The 21,768-nt window shown below is 35.9% G+C and overlaps 1 protein-coding gene across 1 annotated transcript in view; it reads right to left on the reverse strand.

The window, feature by feature from the left end:
• LOC306854936 (thrombospondin type-1 domain-containing protein 7B-like) overlaps positions 1–17,637 on the reverse strand; it is a gene marked incomplete at both ends in the record, with an annotated part of 50,102 nt that extends 32,465 nt beyond the window's left edge. Inside the window, 2 exons of the mRNA XM_079393255.1 lie at positions 2,430–3,270; positions 17,511–17,637. Of these exons, the coding sequence (XP_079249381.1) occupies positions 2,430–3,270; positions 17,511–17,637 (968 nt within the window). The remainder of the gene's footprint in view (positions 1–2,429; positions 3,271–17,510) is intronic.
• Between the last annotated feature and the right edge of the window lie 4,131 nt (positions 17,638–21,768).

Raw genomic sequence — 21,768 nt, forward strand, 5'->3', positions numbered from 1 at the left:
GTGGCCCTCTGCTACCCTTTACTGGGTTAACTGGCTGGTTTAGCTCTCCTCTATCCATATTTGATATATATATATGCACAGAGAGAGAGATTACAATCCAGCAGTTACTGTTTAGTTACTTTCAAAGGATTTCATGTTTATGTATCGCCTTAACTTAAAAAGAGGTTTCATCTGCCTGTTCTGAAGCTGCTGGCATGCATTTAGCCTCTGGCTAGTATGACAAAAAAGGTAGCAACATAAACAGAACATTTTTCAAGCTGTCTCTCGAACTCTCCAAGGCTTTAGCGTTGCTGCTTATTCTCGCTGAATATATTGGCATAGAAAACAAACAAAAGCAAACTATGAAATCCTGCGAGAGAGAGAGAGTTGGGATGGTCTGTGGGTGTTCAATTTATTCAGAAGTTTAGTCTGGCTTAATACGGATACGAAAAAGTTTGCAAACCGCATGGGTTATTTTATAATCTGAAGACATAAAATTATGTTAATTTATTATGCAGACAAATAAAGACTGGCATTAGCATCTTATTGTTGATAACACTATTGATGCTACTGCACAGACAACAAAACATCGCTTGCAAAATATTGATTGCAACTGACACTGAATAAACATTAGTGGATTAGTTAAATAGGGGACCACAAAGTGCTAATCTTCAGTGTCCTATTATAAAGGTATTATTCATAAAATAGAAAGCAAAGAATTAGATTAAATAATATTACAGTGTTTCACTGGGATAATGAGTTTGATACGCAAATGCTTAAAAAAAACTTGAAAATTTCACTTGGTGATGGGAATTAAAACACATCCCACTCAGGTGGGATGTTTAAATTCAGATTTATATGGACATTTTAAAACCTTAAAGGGCACCTATTATGCTAAATTCCCTTTGTGTACACAGCCACCCTATTATGATAAAAATCCATAACTGTTTTTTAACTTGTGTATTTTTAACATAAACTTTTGTGTATTTGACATTTTAAGTGCAATAAGACATGAAAGAGAACTTAGTGTGACAGAGAACTATGTGTTTCTGTGCGCTTGCTTGTGCTCAGAAAACTGTATATCAGACGTTTAAACTAATATGGTTTAAAATGCATAATTTCAGCACAATAGACATGATAATCAAAAGCAAATAGATGCTGAGTATCTTTTCTTTTTCCGTTGAGCTTTAGACATTTTGTCAGTAGATGTTTCTCAATGGGTGCTAAGAACTATGATTAAATCAAATAAAAATACACAGAATTTGAACATGTTTGCAGCGAATCAAAAAACATAGCTTACTTGTCTCACTGGATTTCTGCTGTCCTATAGCATGCTCGACAGGATGTGGATATTTTCAGAAACGTTTCTTCATTTTTCATATTTACTACAACACACGGCAGTCCTGCACTCTCGCTGGAGCTTATTATTGTAGTTTTCTAGGAGCAACAAGTACTATTTATTTTAAAATCGAATGAAAAATTAATAATAAGCAGCCAGCTTTGGATCTTCCCTCAGCTGGAGAAAGAAAAGTTTGGAAAGTCTTTTCTCTTTTTTGTCTCACCCACAACAGAAGGTAAAATTTAGATTCTGTTATTTGAGAGTGTTACCAGTAATGCATACATAAATATCAGCATGTTCTTTGATGCAAACAGCATCTTATGGTAAAACGGGAATCCATCTGCACTCGCAGGATGGCAGTGCTTAATACAGAAGACACTAATATCCTCACTGTGGGGAGGCATTTAATAAAACAAGTAAATTTATTGCATAACATTGTTGCATAACTGTCTGCTAATAGGCCTGTATCATTTATTCATGGTCAGATGACCACAGCCGATCTACATTAGTTCTTTAAAAGCTTTTATTACTCAACTCTCTCTTCATTCTGTCTAATTGCAGCAGTCTGTGGACTTTTTTGTATTTTTGCAAAATGCCAAACTGTAAAATTGGCCAGTTTCTTACATAGTTGTGCTAGTTTCATGTCTCTTGTCTCACTTTAACATTGTCTTTTTTCTTACAACTGAAATCAATGTTTTAGAGGTCTTTTTTTTTTTTCTTGGTAAGTAGCCTTGGGTTCTGAATCACCCTGTCTGGGTTGAGAACTAAACTAAATGAAACTAAACTACAACATAAACAAAATAATGTATAAAAATTTATAAAAAAATATTAAAATAAAATATATAAAGACAAATAACAGAAATAAAACTCAAATAAAAATATGACAAGTATAAAAACTAAACAAAAATAACGAAGTGATGTAAAAATATGAAAAATATATAACATAAAAACCTAATCAAATTAAATAAAATAATTTAATTCATTAATTAAATATTAAATTAAAATGAATAAAAATATGGACATTAGATTGATTGGTAGATGGGTTAATAAATGGATGAATTCATTAACTTATTCATTCATCCGTTCATTTCTACATTCATAGAATTACCACCTTAGCATGGCGTTTTTCCCATCACTCCTCGTACAGCGCAGTTGCCGAGTCTGATAGCCAGTGTTGATTTCCCAGGATACTTTGTAGCCTCTTTCATCATAATGATTTTGATGGTAATTAATCTCAGCGTGGTGTTTGATGGTGTATGAAGCTTTGACTGTTTTTTTCCCATCAAGCCCAAAACCAAAGTCCACTGTCGTCTTTCCAGCAGGCGCTGTCCCTTTAAGTCTGCAAGGGCTCCAGGGCCCCACCCACAAACTGTAACTATATTCCTGTTGGTCGGAGGGACAAAGGGCAGGGTGGGCTTTCTCATAGTTACAGGGACGTGTCTGGGTGAGGCTGGGACAGTCTGCTCCTCCATACAGGGGTGCTGCCAGCACGTGTCTGGTGCGCTGCTGGAGGGCCGACCCGCAGGTGCGACTGCAGGTGGACCAGTGTGTGAAGGCAGAGACGACACAGTCGATTGGGCAGGGTAACAAACACGCCTGTTCTCGTTCCGGCACTGCAGAAAACGCTTCACACACATGCCGGCTCATCGTGGTGCCATTGGTACGCTTCACACACACCACATCTCGGCTTTGTACTCCACGCTGAGCGGTCACACATCGACTGGCTGGGAGGAGAGGACTCAGGGTGCAGGGGCCCCAAGGAGACAAGCGCCACTCAAACAGATCCTTTTGCCACTCACACATCTTCACACACACTCTCTGGTGCGCTGGGCGATCAGATGGAAAGCAATTGGACTGATGTGTGCTCCAGCCTTCAGAATGGACACACCACACCAAGCGACTCTGAAGCCCAACCGAACCGCAGTCATTGGCCACACATACACCCCATACACCTAGAGGAAAAGAAAAGGAGAGGAAGACAGGATATGAAGTGAATTATATTGCTATTGTAATCACTGTCTATAAAAGCCCAAAACAGGCACAATGATGAGCCACTATTCATCTCACTTTAGCACAGAAATACTATACATGTGGATTCAGCCACACAAGAAGGATAATCATCTTTAATCATTTTAGAACGGCGCTGTCAAAAGAAATGAACTGGAGGGGGAAAAAAAAGTGAAAAACATGACAAAAATCTGGATTTTGCAACCCGCTAAGAATATGAAAATAGGGAGCGATTCTAACAGGCTACTGTTCTCTTTTGGAACAGTGTATATAATAGAATAGAATAGAATAGAATAGAATAGAATAGAATAGAATAGAACATTTAAAAGTTTGGGGTCAGCAAGATTTATTTGAAAAGAAAAAAATTTATTAAATTGATCATGAATGACAGCAAAGTTATTTATAATGTTAAAACTATTTTTGTTTCAAATAAACAAATAAATGTTATTTTAATATTTTCACAATATTAGTGTTTTTACTGTTGTGTTTCTTCCTAAGACTTCTTTCAAAAATATAAAAAAAAATCTTCCTGAACCTAAATTTGTAGTGTTTAATATAATATAATATAATATAATATAATATAATATAATATAATATAATATAATATAATATAATATAAACCATTTACAAGTTTGGGGCCAGTAAGATTTCTTAAAATAAATAATAAATAATAAACAATAAACAAAAGTGACCATAAAAGCATGCATAATGTTATCAAATATTTCTGTTTCAAATAAATTGTTATTTTAATATATTTACAATATTAGTGTTTTTGCTGTATTTTTGATTAAAGCCTTAGTAAGCATAAAAGACATCTCTTAAAACCATTAAAAAATCTTGCCTGAACCCAAACTTTTGTATATAATAATATAATATAATATAATATAATATAGGGGTGTCCCCGACTAAGGATTTTCATAGTGGAATCGGAATTTTCGAATCTTGCCGATGGTCGACAAAATATATTACCAAGAGTCAAGTCAGACATTCAACAGTCATAATTATTGATGTTAACACACAGGGAAAATGTGTAACGGATGCCTCGCAGATACAAAAATAATGTTTTATGTTTTCATTAAAAGATAGTTAACATTAAACTTCAGCGAAACACTAAGAATTCACAACATTCTTTACAATAGTGCTCCCATTATAACATTTTGTTTATGACAGTAGGCCTAGTTATTAATGTTCTGCATTTGAGCGGCGAGCGCTGAAGATGACCAGTAGAGTGAAGCATTTGATAGCAGGCTTTTAATCAATAGTACGGTGCCCGGGAGGGGACGTCTTCGGTTCACTTAGTTTTGTCGTAGCCACAACATATTATCATGTTCCTACGAATTAATGTGTCGTGGCCACGACAAAACTAAGTGAACCGAAGACGTCCCCTCCCTCCTGGAACCCCCATGCCGTTCCAAATCCGTAAAAGCTTCGGAACACAATTTAAGATATTTTAGATGAAAACCGAGATCCCATTGACTGCCAAGTAATTACCACTGTCATTGCACAGAAAAGTATGAAAGGCATCGTCAGGATAGTCCATCTGCCCTCAGTGGTTCAATCTGAATTTTATGATGCGACGAGAATACTTTTTGTATGCAAAGAAAATAAAAATAACGACTTTTTTCCAACAACTCGTCTCCTCTCTGTCTCTCCGCGTCACCGTAGCGCCATTTTAGAGATTATCCACTGGACGCAAACTGTGTACGCTCTTCTGTATCAGCCACAACACAAGGATACGCTATTCTACGTTATTTACGCTTTGATTTGAACAAAAATAGTGCATTCTTGTGTTTCATTTTGGGATGGAGTAACCCTTTAAGTTTATCATGAATAGGCTAAATTTTACATAAAGTACATCAAATAAAATAAACCTACAAGAAATTTTTTTTTTCCATCCCACAGTCTTGCTAGCTGTGTGTGTCCATTAACTGATTGTCGTTTTCCATAATATTTGTATATTATCATTAGCTATTATTATCATCATCATTATTATTAGCCTAATATTATATTTTTATATTCGTTTTTTCCCTTCATTTCGATCTCTTTACATAACTCTGACTAGTTTTGTAAATAAGCCTATACTGTAATGCTCGACATGCCAATAAAGCTTTGATTATGCTGACTGGAATTTATAGCCTATTGGAAATGCAGTTTAAAGGTTGAATTTAACATACTTTTTTTTCCTGCGAATGAATAATTATTAATATTATAGCCTACTGCCTAGTGTTTCCTTGAGGAATGAATCATTCACGTAGTTTCATTTGTAAATGAAAACACAACACGCTCATTTATCATCACGCACTAGCATAAATATCCTACATTTATGAAGTACTGGCATAATTGTCAGGAGTTTACAGTATTTGCTAAATACATGGTAGCAAATAGCATAATTATACAGAACGTTAATTATGCATTAAACTCGTGGCCATGAGAAAAAAATATGTCGTTCCCTCAACATAACATCTCCAGGCCACGACATAAGGATGTCGTTACCGCGACAAAATTATCTCGTCAAAACTAAGTGAACTGAAGACGGCCCACCGTACAATAGGATTCTTATTTACAACATTATCTTAATAGGCTGTATATTAACTTATTGGGAGAAAAACGGTAGTTTTACAGTTGTTTCGACCTCACAGTCATGAAAAAATCCTTTGTGATCAGTCATGTTAAATTTTACTCAACAACCTAGTAATCTTTCAATTCAAAGTTAGCAAAACTTGCCACTTGTTACAACCGCTTCCATTATCCCCTATTACAAAAGAGGGGACAGAAAGAAAAAGAAGCAATGGGAACAGAGAGAGGAAAGGCAGAGGGAGCAGATGCTTCAAACAGACAGTAAAAGTCTGACATCATTGCTGCTGTTCCTCAGGGGATGTCAAATGCCATGTTCTCAACACTCCACTGGTGAGGTCACCAAAGAGACGTGCCATCCTCCAAATGCCACCTAATGCACAACGGAGCAGGCAAAAACCATGTGACAGAGCCATATGGGGTGACATCAGTACTGTATGAGCACCGAGGTCAGCCAAAGCCCTCCAGTCAAAGCCGAACACACATTTGATCATTAGACTGTCGATCCTCACAGCGTGCTAATTACTGCTTGTGTGCTCATCCTCCTTACTCAAATATAAATTTACTCGGAGGCAGGGGGTTCAGGTAAAACTGTAACCGCAGAGGCCTCTCCTACAGAGATCTCCCGGCTAATAAGGATTCTGATGGATGGCATGCTGATTAAAGACTTTAGATGTGGGAATAATCGCTTTGAACTGAGGCGATGAGAGAAAAAGCGCCAGGAAAGAGAATTTTTTTAGTTGTTGTGTTGTTCTCTGTCTGAACTGACATTTTTGGGGGAGAAAATGGAAAAACAAGGAAATTGTGAAGCTTTTAACTCTGAAGAGTGGTACATTTACTCTACCTTTCAACTGGAAGATAGTTTAAACCATGTAACCCAAAAATGCAGATCTATATGCTTATGAAGATTATATATTGATTTGGTTTACACATTTAGATCTTTGAGGTTGGTACGATTTTTATGCTCACCAAGGCTATTTGATCAAAAATTCAGTAAAACAGTATATTGTGAGTGTTATAAAATAGCTGTTTTTTTATTTTAATATATTGCAAAATGTAATTTATTCCTGTGATGCAAAGCTGAATTTTCAGCATCAATACTCCAGTCTTCAGTATCATATGGTCCTTCAGAAATCATTCTATGCTGATTTGCTGCTCAAGAAACATTTGCTGATCATTTCTTATTATTATCAGTGTTGAAAACAGTTGTGCTGCTTACATTTTTTTTTTTTTTTTGTGGAAACCATGTTGATTTTTTTTCAAAAGAACAGCATGTATTTTAAATTGAATTCTTTGTTGTCATTTTCACAATTTAATGCATCCTTGCTGAAAAAAGCTTATTAATTTCTTTCCAAAAACATAAAGACGTTGTGTTTTTCTGCTAAAATGCATCTAACCAATGGAGAACACAATATATAATTTATTGTTATTTTTTTAAGTATGACCATGATAACAAATATCCCACAAAGTAAGAAAATAAAAATTGTAGGGGGTGTTTACACAACACCGTTTTCAACTAAAAACTGTAATTTTTTACATTTAGACAACAATTCTGTTTTGGGAGCCTGAAAAGCAAACTTTTGAAAATGGGTTTCAAAGTGTACGTTTTTGAAAACAATATCATTACCTTCTCCGTGTAAACTACAAAAATGGGAGTATATGAAAACGGTGATGTCATGTGCATGCGTATTTTGTGTTTGTGTAGTGCTTCTTTACAAAGTGACATTGCCAACCACTCGCCTGGCATGCATTATACAGCATTAAGTCACTTTCACACCTCCAAGTGAATGTGGATCGTTTTGGCAATGTTGTTGTCTGTACGTGAAAAATGCAAAGGAAAAACATTTCCGTTTTTAGTACATTGTTGTCGTGTAAACAAACCCTTATTACAATTCCACAGTAATTGTAGTGGATACATGTAGTATTTTAAAACTTAAAGGGACAGCAGCAGCACACGCATGTGTCATGACACTTTAGTGAAAAAAAATTGTTTAATAAAGTCGTTGTTTTTGTTTTTGCACAAAAAGTAATCTCGTAGCTTCGTAAAATTAACAGCTGATGTCACATGGCTTATTTTAACGATGTCCTTACTATGTTTCTGTGCCTTGACCGTGGCAGTTGCATTGCTGTCTATGTATGGTCAGAAAGCTCTCGGATTTCATCAAAAATATCATAATTTGTGTTCTGAAGAAGAATGGTCTTACAGGTTTGGAATGACACGAGGGTCAGTAATGACAGAATTTTCATTTTTGGGTAAACTATCCCCATAAGCCCTAATTACATTATGTATAAATTGCCCAGCAAAAAAAAAAAAAGAAAATCATCAAGCCAATTTGCCTTTTGTTTTTTGAGCATCTACTGTTGCATTAATACACTGTGTCAAGTTAGAAGTAGTTGCATTCCATCTAAATGCCCCCTAAGAAACAGACATCTGATCATGAGCAAATGAACCTGAAACCAGTACAGGTCTTCCCTAAAACCAACCAGTTTACTAATTCAGGAAAGCCACAGACTAACTGATTTTTAAAAATTTGAAATTGTTCACATACAGTATTTGTGACGGGGTTGTGGTTTTTCTCTTAAAATTGCCACTGCTCCTCATGTAGTTAGGAGAGTAGACCAAATATGGCAGCAATAAAATAAGTACATTGTTTATACTTATGGACTAAAATAAAAAGTTGAAAAATAATCATTTCCATCTTAATTTTATGTGACGGGGGTTGAGTTGTTAAGATGGACAGTACCCTCCCTATAATACGACTCAAAAATATCAATGAAAAGTATGGTAATACTAACCATTTTCTGCACCACTATTAAAGAGGTCTGGATGATGTCATCTCTGGTAAATTATGTCACATATGTGTGGAGACTAAATTATTATGGGCGAACAATGGCTAGTGTGGTGGGATTGAGTTCAGACTGTGGGACATAACTTTAATATTTGTTTTTTTATAAAATATTTAGCTTTTTTTTTAAATATTTTTCACAAGAAAGGAAAACAAATAAATTCTCACATTATTGCCAAAAAAATCATAGAAACTATGCACAGTTTGTTAATACTTTTCTAAGGAAAAACTCAGTGAAGTGCCTCAGGGACTTGACAAAACCCTTGTTAAAGATAGACATAAGACATTATTTTATGCTAAAAATGATTAAAATTCAATAATTATTTTTATTCATTATAATGGGCATACCAAATTATTGTGAAAAGCAATTGATTTTGCTAAACCACCACTTTAGAAATTGGGGACAGGGGGACTGAAATATTACAGAATCCCAGGAATGACCCATAATCCACTAATCCACTACAATTTTGCAATCATAAAGTGTTTTTGCAGTGCACCAATTTTGTGAAAAGTGTGCATGTGCTATTTGTCTTTAAAATAAATACATGCCTCTATTCGGACGGTAATTGTTTCTCATATGGACGTCTGTAAAAATAAATTTACATATAAAGACCCATTTCGAATTTTAAGCGCTTTTCTTTTCTTTCTGCTCTCACTTGCTGTGATGGAGCAGTTATGAAGTGTTGTTCTTTTAAATACTTTCCAGCATTTCAGAAATAAATATGTGTGCAAATTACACAAAAGTACACAAGTTACTGTACGGTGTTTGGGAGTGCTCAAAAAGAGTTTAAACGCTGAATTTTGAATCGATTTCTTCTCGTAAACTCAGAGATGTGGATTCGGACGGCAATTCAATTACCACACGACCTTGGTGTTTGTCAAAAAACAGTAGGTAATTCGGCTGGGGATTTTTACAGGGGTGGTGAGAGAAAAACACCAACGTCCTGGATTCGGACGGCAATTAAATCACCAGCTACCCCCTGTATATGGTGAAAATCACTTACGTCCCCCTGAGAAACAATTACCGTCTGAATCGGACTTTTTAATTTGGTATTCTGATATCTAATACAACAACATTGACATTTTAAAAAATCCACATATTTTTAGGTAGCCTACATATTGTTGGAAGACACACACACACACACACACACACACACACACACACACAATCACCCTCACAGCTGTGACAAGCTTCTTCCAACTTTCAGACTGACTTGTATGTCTCACGGGGAGTTGATCTCCCACCGTCTCTCATGTGGTCATCATTGAAACGCAGCAGACAGACGGACAGAAACAGAACTGAGATACGAGCAGGACCCTGTCCCATGGTGTCACAGCAACTTAAAGCTGTGAGATGGGAGGAGGTCACTCCCAGGGCATCACAAGCAAAGTCACAGTCGGCAAGATCGGGAGTGGTTTTACTCAATTTTGGCAGCACAAAGACAGAGATACAGTTTGAAGTACATTATCTTATCTGGGAGAATCCACGTTATCAATTTCTATTAACTTGGAAAAAGCAAATTTTAAGTGAAAACTGAAATTGCTTTTCATTCCTGCAGGTTTTTTTTTTGTTGCCCTAGGCAAAACCCATTGGCCTCCACTGTTGGATACATTTCATTAGCACCAATCAGATGCTTTTGTTCAAACACACCCGAGACAGGTTATTTTCCGCTATTCAAAATTTCAAAAGCTTTAATTACCCACAATACACAAGCCTCCCCGAGTTCCCTCTATGGTGGGATTCCTCAGTGGCTGTACTTCCATTATAAAGACCTCTGGCAAACAACAGCACTGTACTGCTGTATCACCTCACTACAGCATGCTGAAAACAGCTGTCTATTGGTCTCTTTACATTTTTTTTTTCATTTACTTTTTGTTTTGCATTTGGCAGATACTTCTAGTCCAAAATAACTTTAAACAATGCAAAATTATACATATTCATCAGCACATGCATTCCCAGGCAATCTAAACTGTGATCTTAGCATTGTTAGCTGCATACTCTGAGATGAAGTCTTCTCCAGCCTATAAAAATACCAAGCTAACAGCTGTGGAAAGTTTTTTAGTGCTCTAGAGCAATAATATTACCATACTGCAAACAACAGCACTGCAACAAAACTATATCACTCTCATTCTTAGAAATATAGTTAGCATACATTATAATCAACAAGATCTTAAACACTTCTGTAATATGACTCTAAACAAAATTTATGCATCTGAGAACAATTCATATTTTAAACAGTATATGTTAACATTTAAGATTTTGAGGTTGATAAGTTAAAAAAAGTCTCTAATGCTCAACAAGGCTGCATTTATTTGATAAAAAATACAGTAAAAACTTGTGAAATATTATTATGAAAATAACAGTTTTCTATTTTAAAGGGGTCATCGGATGCCCATTTTACACAAGTTGATATGATTCTTTAGGGTCTTAATGAAAAGTCTATAACATACTGTAGTATCGGAGGTATAAGTTGACTATGCCGCCTCCTAATAAAGGCAAGAGAAGCCTCCCCACATCACAAAACTCTGTTACACAAGAATCAAACTCAAATGTAGCAACAATATCACAACTTTATTGTTCTAGCATGGACCATCAAAATGAAAACACTAATTAAAACATCTATGCGTCAATAATAAAATCCATAAAAGTAAGAACTCTCCTCAGGGCTCCAAGAAGGGTCGGGCGATCATATCACACGTATTCAGCACAAACAAGATCACACAATTTACTCGCATACCTGTATGAAAAGGTGTAAAAGTGAGAAAAGGCTGCACATTAAGCATAACTTCGGTAACAAACCAAACTCACCGCACGTGGCCATCACTATTTATGCCTTCTTAGTCATTTGACTAGCTACCCACACCTGAAACTCATTACACTAGCTATATCCCTCCCACAATACTTTGGTTAAAATTTCTCAGTGGTAGTGTAAAAAACACCTCCTTTACACTGTCAAAATCAGTTCTGTTTTCATCAAGCCATTTTTTTCATCAAGTCCATGTTGTTTTAAATGCTAATGAGCTCTGCTTGCCCCGGCCCTCTCTTCCGTGGGGTGATGATCAGACTGTAAACTACAGCCGCAAAACTGGCTAACTAGCACATTACTAGGAAAAAGCATATTTCAAACAAAAATTTCAGGCTTCTGAAAAGTATGTTCATTTCTATACACTCAATACTTGGTTGGGCCTTCTTTTACATGAATTACTGCATCAATGCAGCGTGGCATGGAGACAATCAGCCTGTGGCACTGCTCAGGTGTAATGGAAGCCCAGGTTGCTTTGATAGCTGCCTTCAGGTCATCTGCATTGTTGGGTCTGGTGTCTCTCATCTTCCTCTTGACCATAGATTCTCTATGGGGTTCAGGTCAGGTGAGTTTGCTGGCCAATCAAGCACAGTAACACCATGGTCATTGAACCAGCTTTTGGTACCTTTGGCAGTGTGGGCAGGTGCCAAGTCCTGCTGGAAAATGAAATCAGCATCTCCATAAAGCTTGTCAGCAGAAGGAAGCATGAAGTGCTCTAAAATTTCCTGGTAGATGGCTGCGTTGACTGTGGACTTCAGAAAACACAGTGGACCAACACCAGCAGATGACATGGCAGCCCAAATCATCACTGACTGTGGAAACTTCACACTGGACTTCAAGCAACATGGATTCTGTGCCTCTCCACTCTTCCTCCAGACTCTGGGACCTTGATTTCCAAATGAAATGCAAAATTGACTTTCATCTGAGAAGAGGACTTTGTTAAAATAACAGTCCAGTTATTTTTCTCCACAGCCCAGGTAAGATGCTTCTGACGTTGTCAGCCCTTTTCCTGAAGACGTCTGAGCGTGGTGACTCTTGATGCACTGACTCCAGCTTCAGTCCACTACTTGTGAAGCTCTCCCAAGTGTTTGAATCAGCTTTGCTTGACAATATTCTCAAGCTTGCGGTCATTCCTGTTGCTTGTGCACCTTTTCCTACCCAAATTCTTCCTTCCAGTCAACTTTGTATTTAATATGCTTTGATACAGCACTCTGTAAACAGCCACACCTTTCAGTAATGACCCTCTGTGACTTACCCTCTTTGTGGAGGGCGTCAATGTTCGTCTTCTGGATCATTGCCAAGTCAGCAGTCTTCTCCATTATTGTGATTTCAAAGAACAAGAGATACCCGGAATTTATACTGTAAGGATGGTCATTAATTGAAACTCAAATGTAAATATTCTAATATTTTGAGATACTGATTTTTGATTTTCATGAGCTGTAAGCTTTAATCATCAAAATTAAAACAAAAAACTTTTGAAATGTTTTACTTTACATGTAATGAATCTAAAATATATGAAAGTCACGATATTGTAATTTTTTGAGATGTACCTGTATATACGTAGATGTAATGCTAAACCAAATTACATTCTGTTTAGCTGAATTAGAGAGTTAAGTATAATTGGAGATTGGCTACTGTGCCTAATGAACAAGTGCATTGGTACATATGCTACTCAGCATGACTCAACAATGCAACCATTGTTTATGCCGATAGAAATCAAATTATGTATTTATGATGTCTGAAAGTGTCAGTGCCATTAGTGTTGTTTGCACATAAAAAAAAAACACATTTCCTGACCCAGAGGTCTCGGGAGACTGCAATATCCTCCCTCAACAGCGCAAAGAAATGTTCTAGTCTGACACTCACACACTTTTTGGATGCACCCTGGGTGAAACAATAGGGCACATGACAGATTAATTACTTGCTGATGGTCACAGATGCAATTACAGTCCTTTTCTGCCTATCACGGATGCTTTAGCAAAGGAAATGGAGCTGTTTTTGGCCTGTCACAATTCGGTTCGAGTCTGGGGTTAGGAATGGTGGATTATGATGTCTTAAATGTGAGAGGCTTTGGATCTTTCTCTGGAAAGCAACAATTCTGTGGCATATTTTTGTTTGCTTGAATGTAAAACATGAATGACGTGAGTTTACCGTCGAGGTACACAGGTGTCCTTGCAAATGAAGTTCATTACATTAACTATTGTATGAACATGTTCCAATAACATCTGACAACTGAAACGTTCAAGTACTTCCATTTTGAGCAACATATCTATTGTTTTATCACTTAAAACCTGCAATGCAAAGCATTTTGCTTGTGCTCATTTTAAAGTGTGGAATACCTTCATCCAAAATGTATCATTCCAAACCTGAATGACTTACTTTCTCTTTTTGTCCATAAAATGGAAATCAATAGAGCCCAAAGCACTGAACTCTATTGATAAAAATGCATTTCCTGTGAATGTATGTGTAAATGTATACACTTTGGAGCTACTATTTAAATACTGTATGAAAGAAAGAAATGTAGTTAGCCAGATGTAGAGATAAAGGTCATAAAGATAATGCAATTATCCATTCTAGTCTCTATGTAATTCCAACCTTTTGATAGTCTTTTGTGAACGAGAACTCCCCTATGAGAACAATGACTTATGATTTAACAGGAATCCTATTCATCCCATGACCACCGACTATGATTTTGTGAAAGGCTCTATGAGTGTGTGTACATGGTGCTGGTTTCTCCTCGTTCACCCAGTAAATCAATCGAACCGAAAGAATTAAATAAATTAGTACTTACATAAATTGATGAATTAAACAGAAAACAAAAGAAAAACAGATAATTGAAACTCAATATTCACTGCTGAAGAAGTGCTCAGTTCTTTTCTGTGGGCATTTTCTTATAATAGAAAAAAAGATTAACTGAAAAAGGAGAAAAAGATTATCTTTTTCCCCCCTCATATGCTAGGCTCAAACATGTTTACAGAGTTTATAGAGTGAGAGGTCACATAGGCAGTCATATTTCATTCTTGGTTCTGTTCATGCCATGTAAAAAGCTTTTTGTGCATTTAATTTTTACCATCATGGTGATGTGTTATTTGGGCTTTCACTGTATAAAGTGAATCCTAAGGCACTTGTGAAGCACTTGTGAGTTGCATTTTATGTATGAAGAAATTCATTAAATGCATTTAATGTAGCTGAATAGGTTGAGTGTGGCTGATGCATTAAAGTAATTCCTGCATTAAAGCGCCTTTATGGCTTTTAGTATGTCTGTTAGCTATGAGACCCCCTTATGCTAGCCATCTTCATCTCTCTCTTGAAGGTTAATTTTCACCTTCTTTTTTTGCGAGACAGAGTCATTATCTGTTCAGCTTGTGACGTCAGATAGAAGAACTCCAGGGAAACTGGTTCAAAATGAGGTTTTCACGCCACCAGAGTGCTTTAAACTCAAGAATTTGCTTTCATGCCTGCACACAGTTCTCTCATTCCCAGAAGAGGGAAACTGAACAAAATTAAGCACAAAATAGGTGAAGAAAATTAGACCTTGAGTACAAAAGCAAGTGTGTAGATGGACAAATGAGCATTTCTTCATAGACAGTACGAAAGTGGACCCACTCCTTCAGGATGAAACCAGTATCGATTTTACATTCCAGGAATCATCACCCCTGTGGCCCTGCAGAGCTGCTCTTCGATCCACACACAGCACGTGAGGAAACTCACTCAGAGTCTCCGAGAACTGACCACCGCTTCACACAAAACTTCTGCATCCTGATCATCAACACTTTGTCCATAAAGCTTGCCTTCATCTGCACTGGACACCTTTTGATCCATCCATCCATCTATCCATCCAGTGTTTGAATTTTACAATAAGGGAGTCAACCTTTTAAAAGAGACTGTCAATTGGAGGCCATAGTTCAAAGTTGTCATCTTTTAAAACCAAACTGTGATATTTATTTTTATATATATATATAAAAAAAATAATCTTGTTGAAATATAAACATACTAAAACAAAATGTTTTTGGTGAGTATGATTTTTTTTATGTTTTTGGAAGAAGTCTCTTATGCTCACCAGAGCCGCATTTGTTTGCATTTATGTATTTATTTACAGTAAAAACAGTATTATTCTGAAATAGTTTTACAACTTGAAATAACTGTTTTCTATTTGAATATAGTATATTTAAAAATGCAATTTAGTGATGTCAAAGTTGAATTTTCTATTTTTGTCAACTTTTTTATTTTAATTTTCAATTTTGGATTTGCTACTCAAGAAACATTTCTTATTATTTTCAATGTTGAAAACAGTTGCACTGCTTAATATTTTTGTGAAAAGCATGATTCAGGATTCTTTGATGAATAGAAAGTTGAGAAGTTCAAAACAGCATTTGTTTAAAATAGTTTTTTTCCCAACAATTTAAAAGTCTTTCCTGTCACTTTCAATTTAATGCATCCTTGCTGAATAAAAGTATTTATTTCTTTCAAAGAAAATTATATGAGAGAATTCATTATTTCATATATTATTTTTCTTCTTAAAAAATGCTTTACATATAAAGAAATGCATAGTAAAAATATTTAAAATGTTAACACCGACATAAAATGAACATGCTAAACATACCAAAGGCTGTTTTGGTGGCCTCCGTGTTCAGATCTCATGAGTCATGACCATCCGAATACTTCCTCTCCCTGTTACTGGATTTCTTTTCTTATAGAATAATTTAATCTGAACAAGGGCTGTCAGCTCACCTAAACCTCCCACAATTTGGTCCCTGCATCCAGCCAGAGAAACTGAGGGATACTCTGTATTTATTTATTGAGAATGACAGTTGCCAGATATGAACCTGAGGTCATCACGTTGCACAGCCATATGTTACAAGTTTTGCAGAAGTGCTTAATTGCTGCATCTTGAAATGTAAGCTCACAGTATCTTGGATGAGCCGGACAGCATCAATAGGCCAAGTAATAATCTTCAGTTTTTTTGCGAGCTGTCAATCTCACACTTAACAATTGTTGCCATGGCGACATGAGGAATTCTCAGTGCAACTCCAGCTGGATATAAGATTGATCAGACTTCACAGATAACACAGACAGATGGTCTCACAGTTTTCTGAAGTGCTGTACATATATGCCTGCTGATCCAAGATCTGCGACAACAAGGATCAATATCCAACCTGAACCATTTTTTATTTACCACTTCAAATCAAATACAGACCAGAAATGTGCATTACCTGGCTTCACGACTGCCTGTACTGTACCAAACACTCTCATTCACACATTTGATTGCGCAATCCTAATAAGTGACTTCTTCAACTGGATCTGACCACAGAGAAACGACAAAAATGTGTCATAATTCTCTGGCTCATTCTGTGGATGGATCTTACAAACACAAGCTGTGTGTTTAGCATTTCTCAAAACCTTGAAATAATTGCATTTTTGTCTGGGTGAATATTTACCCTGTGCACTGTTAAAGAAACAATTAATGCAAAAATGAAAATGATGTCACTTTTGTTTTCTTCTGTAGAGCTCAGAAACGTGATCTTGGCCATTCTTAAAAGCAAATGAGGACTGGGGTGTTAGGATCCAAAAATTACCAAAAAAAAAGCAGCATAAAAGTATCTTGTGTGCTATATTCCCAAGTTATGACATGATTGCTTTGGTCTGACAAAAGACCAAATATTAGATATTCATGGAAAGTTCCCTATGAGAGAAGTATCTGAACAAATCTTTTGAGTCATATCTTTTCAATGAATCACTTTCATATGGAAAACAGTGGCTATTTTCCAAAAATTCCCCTTTTGTGTTCTACAGAAGAAAGAAAGTCATAGGTTTGTACTGTTGCAACATGACAGTGAGTGAATGATGACAGAAACAAGTAACCATGGTAGAAAAACACTAAATTCAGCTAGGGGCCACATAAATTAATTTCATTCTGTCGCCCAAAAAATAAAGCTACTGTTGGAAATATTGGCAACTCACCTGTTTTCCAGATGTACTGGCTTCTTTTTGGTGCCTCTGCCCCCAGTGGAAGGGACATTAGTGCTACATAAAGGAGGGAAGCCCACAAGGAGAAGACAAAGGTAATCTCACCCTTCAGAAATGCCATCTTTTGTCAGCCTGTTGGTATCTAACCTGCAGAGAAGAAATATACACAATAGCTAGTTAGTTAGTTTGAGATATTTAAGACGTCTTATGTTTTGTAGAAAATTAGACACCAGGTACAAGAGGTCTGAAGAACACTTCATTGGTCGAAATCTGTCAAATTTTAGTTTCTAGACCCTCTTTTAATCTATACACAAATTTATCCATCAAGCTAGGGGTGGGCAAAATGTTTATCCATTGTATAAAGTAATCAAATATATAAACACTGCATATTCTTCACTGTGTAAATTAAATATATATTTCTTATATTAAAGTTACAAACGTGATTTAGTCAAGAGCAGCGAGAGACTTTCTCTTTTGTTGTTTGATTAACATGAATGACTGAGAGCAGGAATATAGACTGCTGTCACTTTAAGAGCTGCCCGGATCCAATTTACTGTTACACTTGTGTTTTCTTTCTCTGCTGTTTGCTTTCACTTAAGACCAAAATTACTGTGTTTACAAGGATACTTGCAAAGACAGGCATTTTTACACATACAAGTGTGTGTACTGTTTAACGCATATAAAGTGGCAAAAAAACTCCTGCGGTCTATGAGCACCATCTTCACATGTGCACACCTCTCAGACATGCTTAGACATCGCATGCTAATAGCGAAATGAGTTCTCTTTCGCTGCTGATTGCATTTCGACAGCTTAAAATTACTTGTTTTTAAACCGCAATGCTTAAAACATATGCAAACGATAAGACTTCGCAACCACGTAGCACAGCAATGTCATGTGAGAGTGTAACTGCGATAGAGACGATAGTCCAAAATCTCTACTAGTTGACAAATTTCTACCGGTTAATCATACCGGTATATCGCTCACCCCAACATCAAGCATAACACACCCAATTCATCCTACAATTTAGGACCTTTCACGTCTATTGATAATAATTCTATATTTTTTTGCTAACAATTGTCATTAGAAATATATGGAAGCCCGTTTCCGCCACTGAATAATAAAAAAAAAAGGTTATTGCGACTTTTTATCTCACAATTCTGACTTTTTTTCACAGAATTGTAAGATATAAACTTGCAATTGTGAGTTATAAAGTCAGAATTGCGAGATATAAACTCGCCGTTAAATTCCAGTTTTGAGGGGGGGGGGGGGTGATATGTTATAATGATATAATTGCGACTTTATATCTCACAATTCTGATAAAAAAAAGTCAGAATTGCGAGATATAAAAGTCAGAATTGTGAGTTTATATCTCACAGTTCTGACTTTATTTCTCAGAATTGTGACTTCATCCCCTGGTTTCACAGACAAGGCTTAAGCCTAGTCCCAGACTAAAGTGTAAGTCTGAGCTGTTTTAACTGAAAAAAACTTGCACTGACTTATCTTAAAATATATCAGTGCCTTTGTTTTGTCTCAAGATGCACACCAGTAATGTTTTTTTCTAAGGCATGTTACTAAAAATTACTTAAATTTCCCAATTGAACAATGGCCTAATCCTGGCTTAGTCTAAACCCTGTCTGTGAAACCGGGCCTATGTCTCGCAATTGCGAGTTTATATCACGCAATTCTCACTTTATTTCTCAGAATTGGAGTTTATATCTCAGAATTATGACTTTTAACTCGCAATTGCGAGTTTGTATCACGCAATTCTGAGAAAAAAAGTCAGAATTGTGAGATAAAGCCTCGCAATAACCTTATTTTATTTTTTATTCAGTGGCGGTATCACATTTTATCCATCAAGAGAAATCATATTATAATCTCACAGAAATATTTTGTGCAACCTGCATTTCATGTTTTTTTATGTCTCTTACATTAGTTTTTGCAGTGTCCGTTTTTGCAACAAGTAGTTCATGAATTATAATAATAAATTAAAATGGTAACTTCAATATATATTAAATTATGTCTAAATAGCCATTTTTTCCATAAAGTAGCTTTTTAGAGTTTAAATTTAATTCAAGAACATAATTAATTTGCATAAGTTACTAATCAAACAATCCATTGCAACAAAAATCGAAAGTTAAAAAAAGTTAAACGTTTTTATGATTTTAAGTCAAATTTGAGGTTAACCTGCAAGTCAAAATGGTGAAATATTATGCAATAATACATAAAAATGCTTTTATACAAAATCCCAGTGCTTCAGCTTTTATTTTACTGATTATGTACATTACTAATTAACTTCCAGCCACAGATCTAGATGTGTTTCATTACCTAGATGTTGGTTTAAAATCTATGTATAAAAGTTTTAGCACAATCAATCAGAGAAAGTGAGAAGAAGCAGAAGAATACACCCCTGGAGACACTGAACACATTTACACGAAAAGCTAAACCTGTGAAATGCTTACTCCGTATCTGTTTCGCTCCCTCTTTGTTTCGTTTTATCCATCTGTCTCTAAGGCACACATAAAGACCTTCCTGAGGGGGGAAAATATATCCATGCAGGCTCTTGAAGGGAATTCATTGGCGCTTGTTAGAGCTGACTGAACGAAGCGTGAGCTCTGTTCGAGGAGAACATTTAAAGAAATGAACAGGACACTCGGTGCTTTGCTGCACAAAGAGCCGTGGCTGATTCCACTCAGCTAAATTACGTCTGCCACATTCCCGACATGTCAAATACGTTACTTAGGAGAGAGAAGAGGAGGGGAATAGAGAACAGACAGAAGGTGATAAAAAGCAGAAGAGATAAAGACAAAATACTGTATAGTGACAGAGAGAGAAGACACTTAACTGATCCACTTAATAATTGTAGATCTGAACTGGAACATCTGTTTCAGACAAACAGTAGTCAATTAACCCTCTCAGATGGATGAGAGATATTTTTGAAGAATGAGAGAGGTCCTCAGCTCAGTCAAACCACTCCAAATGTGCCTATAAATTGTGTGTGTGTTTCTGTTTGTATGTACTGCTCCATTACTACCATGATAATGTGGTTTGGAATAGTACAGTATTGCATGGCATATGGTTCAATGTAGAATGGTATGGTACTGTACAACATAGTGTGTAATGGAAAAAAAGTAAATAAATAAAATGTCAACAAAAGAAAGCTAATATTGTTTTCTAATAATATGACACATTTAAAACGGTTATATTTTATATTGATTTATTGATTTTATATTCATTTATATGTAAGATTCAAATTAACAATAGAAAGAAGAATGCTCGGTCCCACTTTATATTAGGTGGCCTTAACTACTATGTACTTACATTTCAATTAATCATTTGGTACAATGCACTTATTGTGTACATGCGTGTTTTTACATTGTACTTATATTTTTTAAAATACCTATATGTAATTACATCTGTAATTAATTTCTGTAATTACATTTATATTTACACCGTAACCCACCCTTAAACCTACCCATACCACCAAACCTGTCCATAACCTTACCCGTATCCCACCTCAATAGCAGCAAATGTGTTTTTCAATACTATATGACCACAATAAGTACATTGTACTTATTTTTTTTAAGTAAGTACATAGTAGTTAAGGCCACCTAATATAAAGTGGGACCGAATGCTCTTATTTAGAAAGGATGCTGGTCACACTTTATTTTAAGATCCAATTCTTGCTATTAACAAACCATTAACTATGACTTTTGCTTCAATAACCTCTTAATTTGCTGCTTATTAATAGTTAATAAGGCAGTTGTTAAGTTTAGGTCTTGGGTAGGATTAGAGATGTAGGATATGGTTATGCAGAATATGTGCTTTATAAGTGCTAATAAACAGCCAATATGTTAATAATATGCATGCTAATAAGCAATAGTGAGAATTGGTCCCTATATTAAAGTTACAGTAAAGAGACTTCAAATGTAACAAAATATATATATATATATATATTTTTTTAAATGCTGTTCTAAACTTTCTAGTAAAAAAAGAATCCTGAAAACAATGTATCACATTTCCACAAAATATTAAACAACCCTTTTCAACAAAAAAAAATATATTTTTTTTGATTTTACATTTATTCATTTAGCTGACGCTTTCATCCAAAGCGACTTACAATTGCTATATATGTCAGAGGTCGCACGCCTCTGGAGCAACTAGGGGTTAAGTGTCTTGCTCAGGGACACATTGGTGTCTCACAGTGGATTCGAACCCAGGTCTCTCACACCAAAGGCATGTGTCTTATCCACTG

The sequence above is a fragment of the Barbus barbus genome, assembly GCF_936440315.1.
Source record: "Barbus barbus genome assembly, chromosome: 35".
NCBI lineage: Eukaryota > Metazoa > Chordata > Actinopteri > Cypriniformes > Cyprinidae > Barbus > Barbus barbus.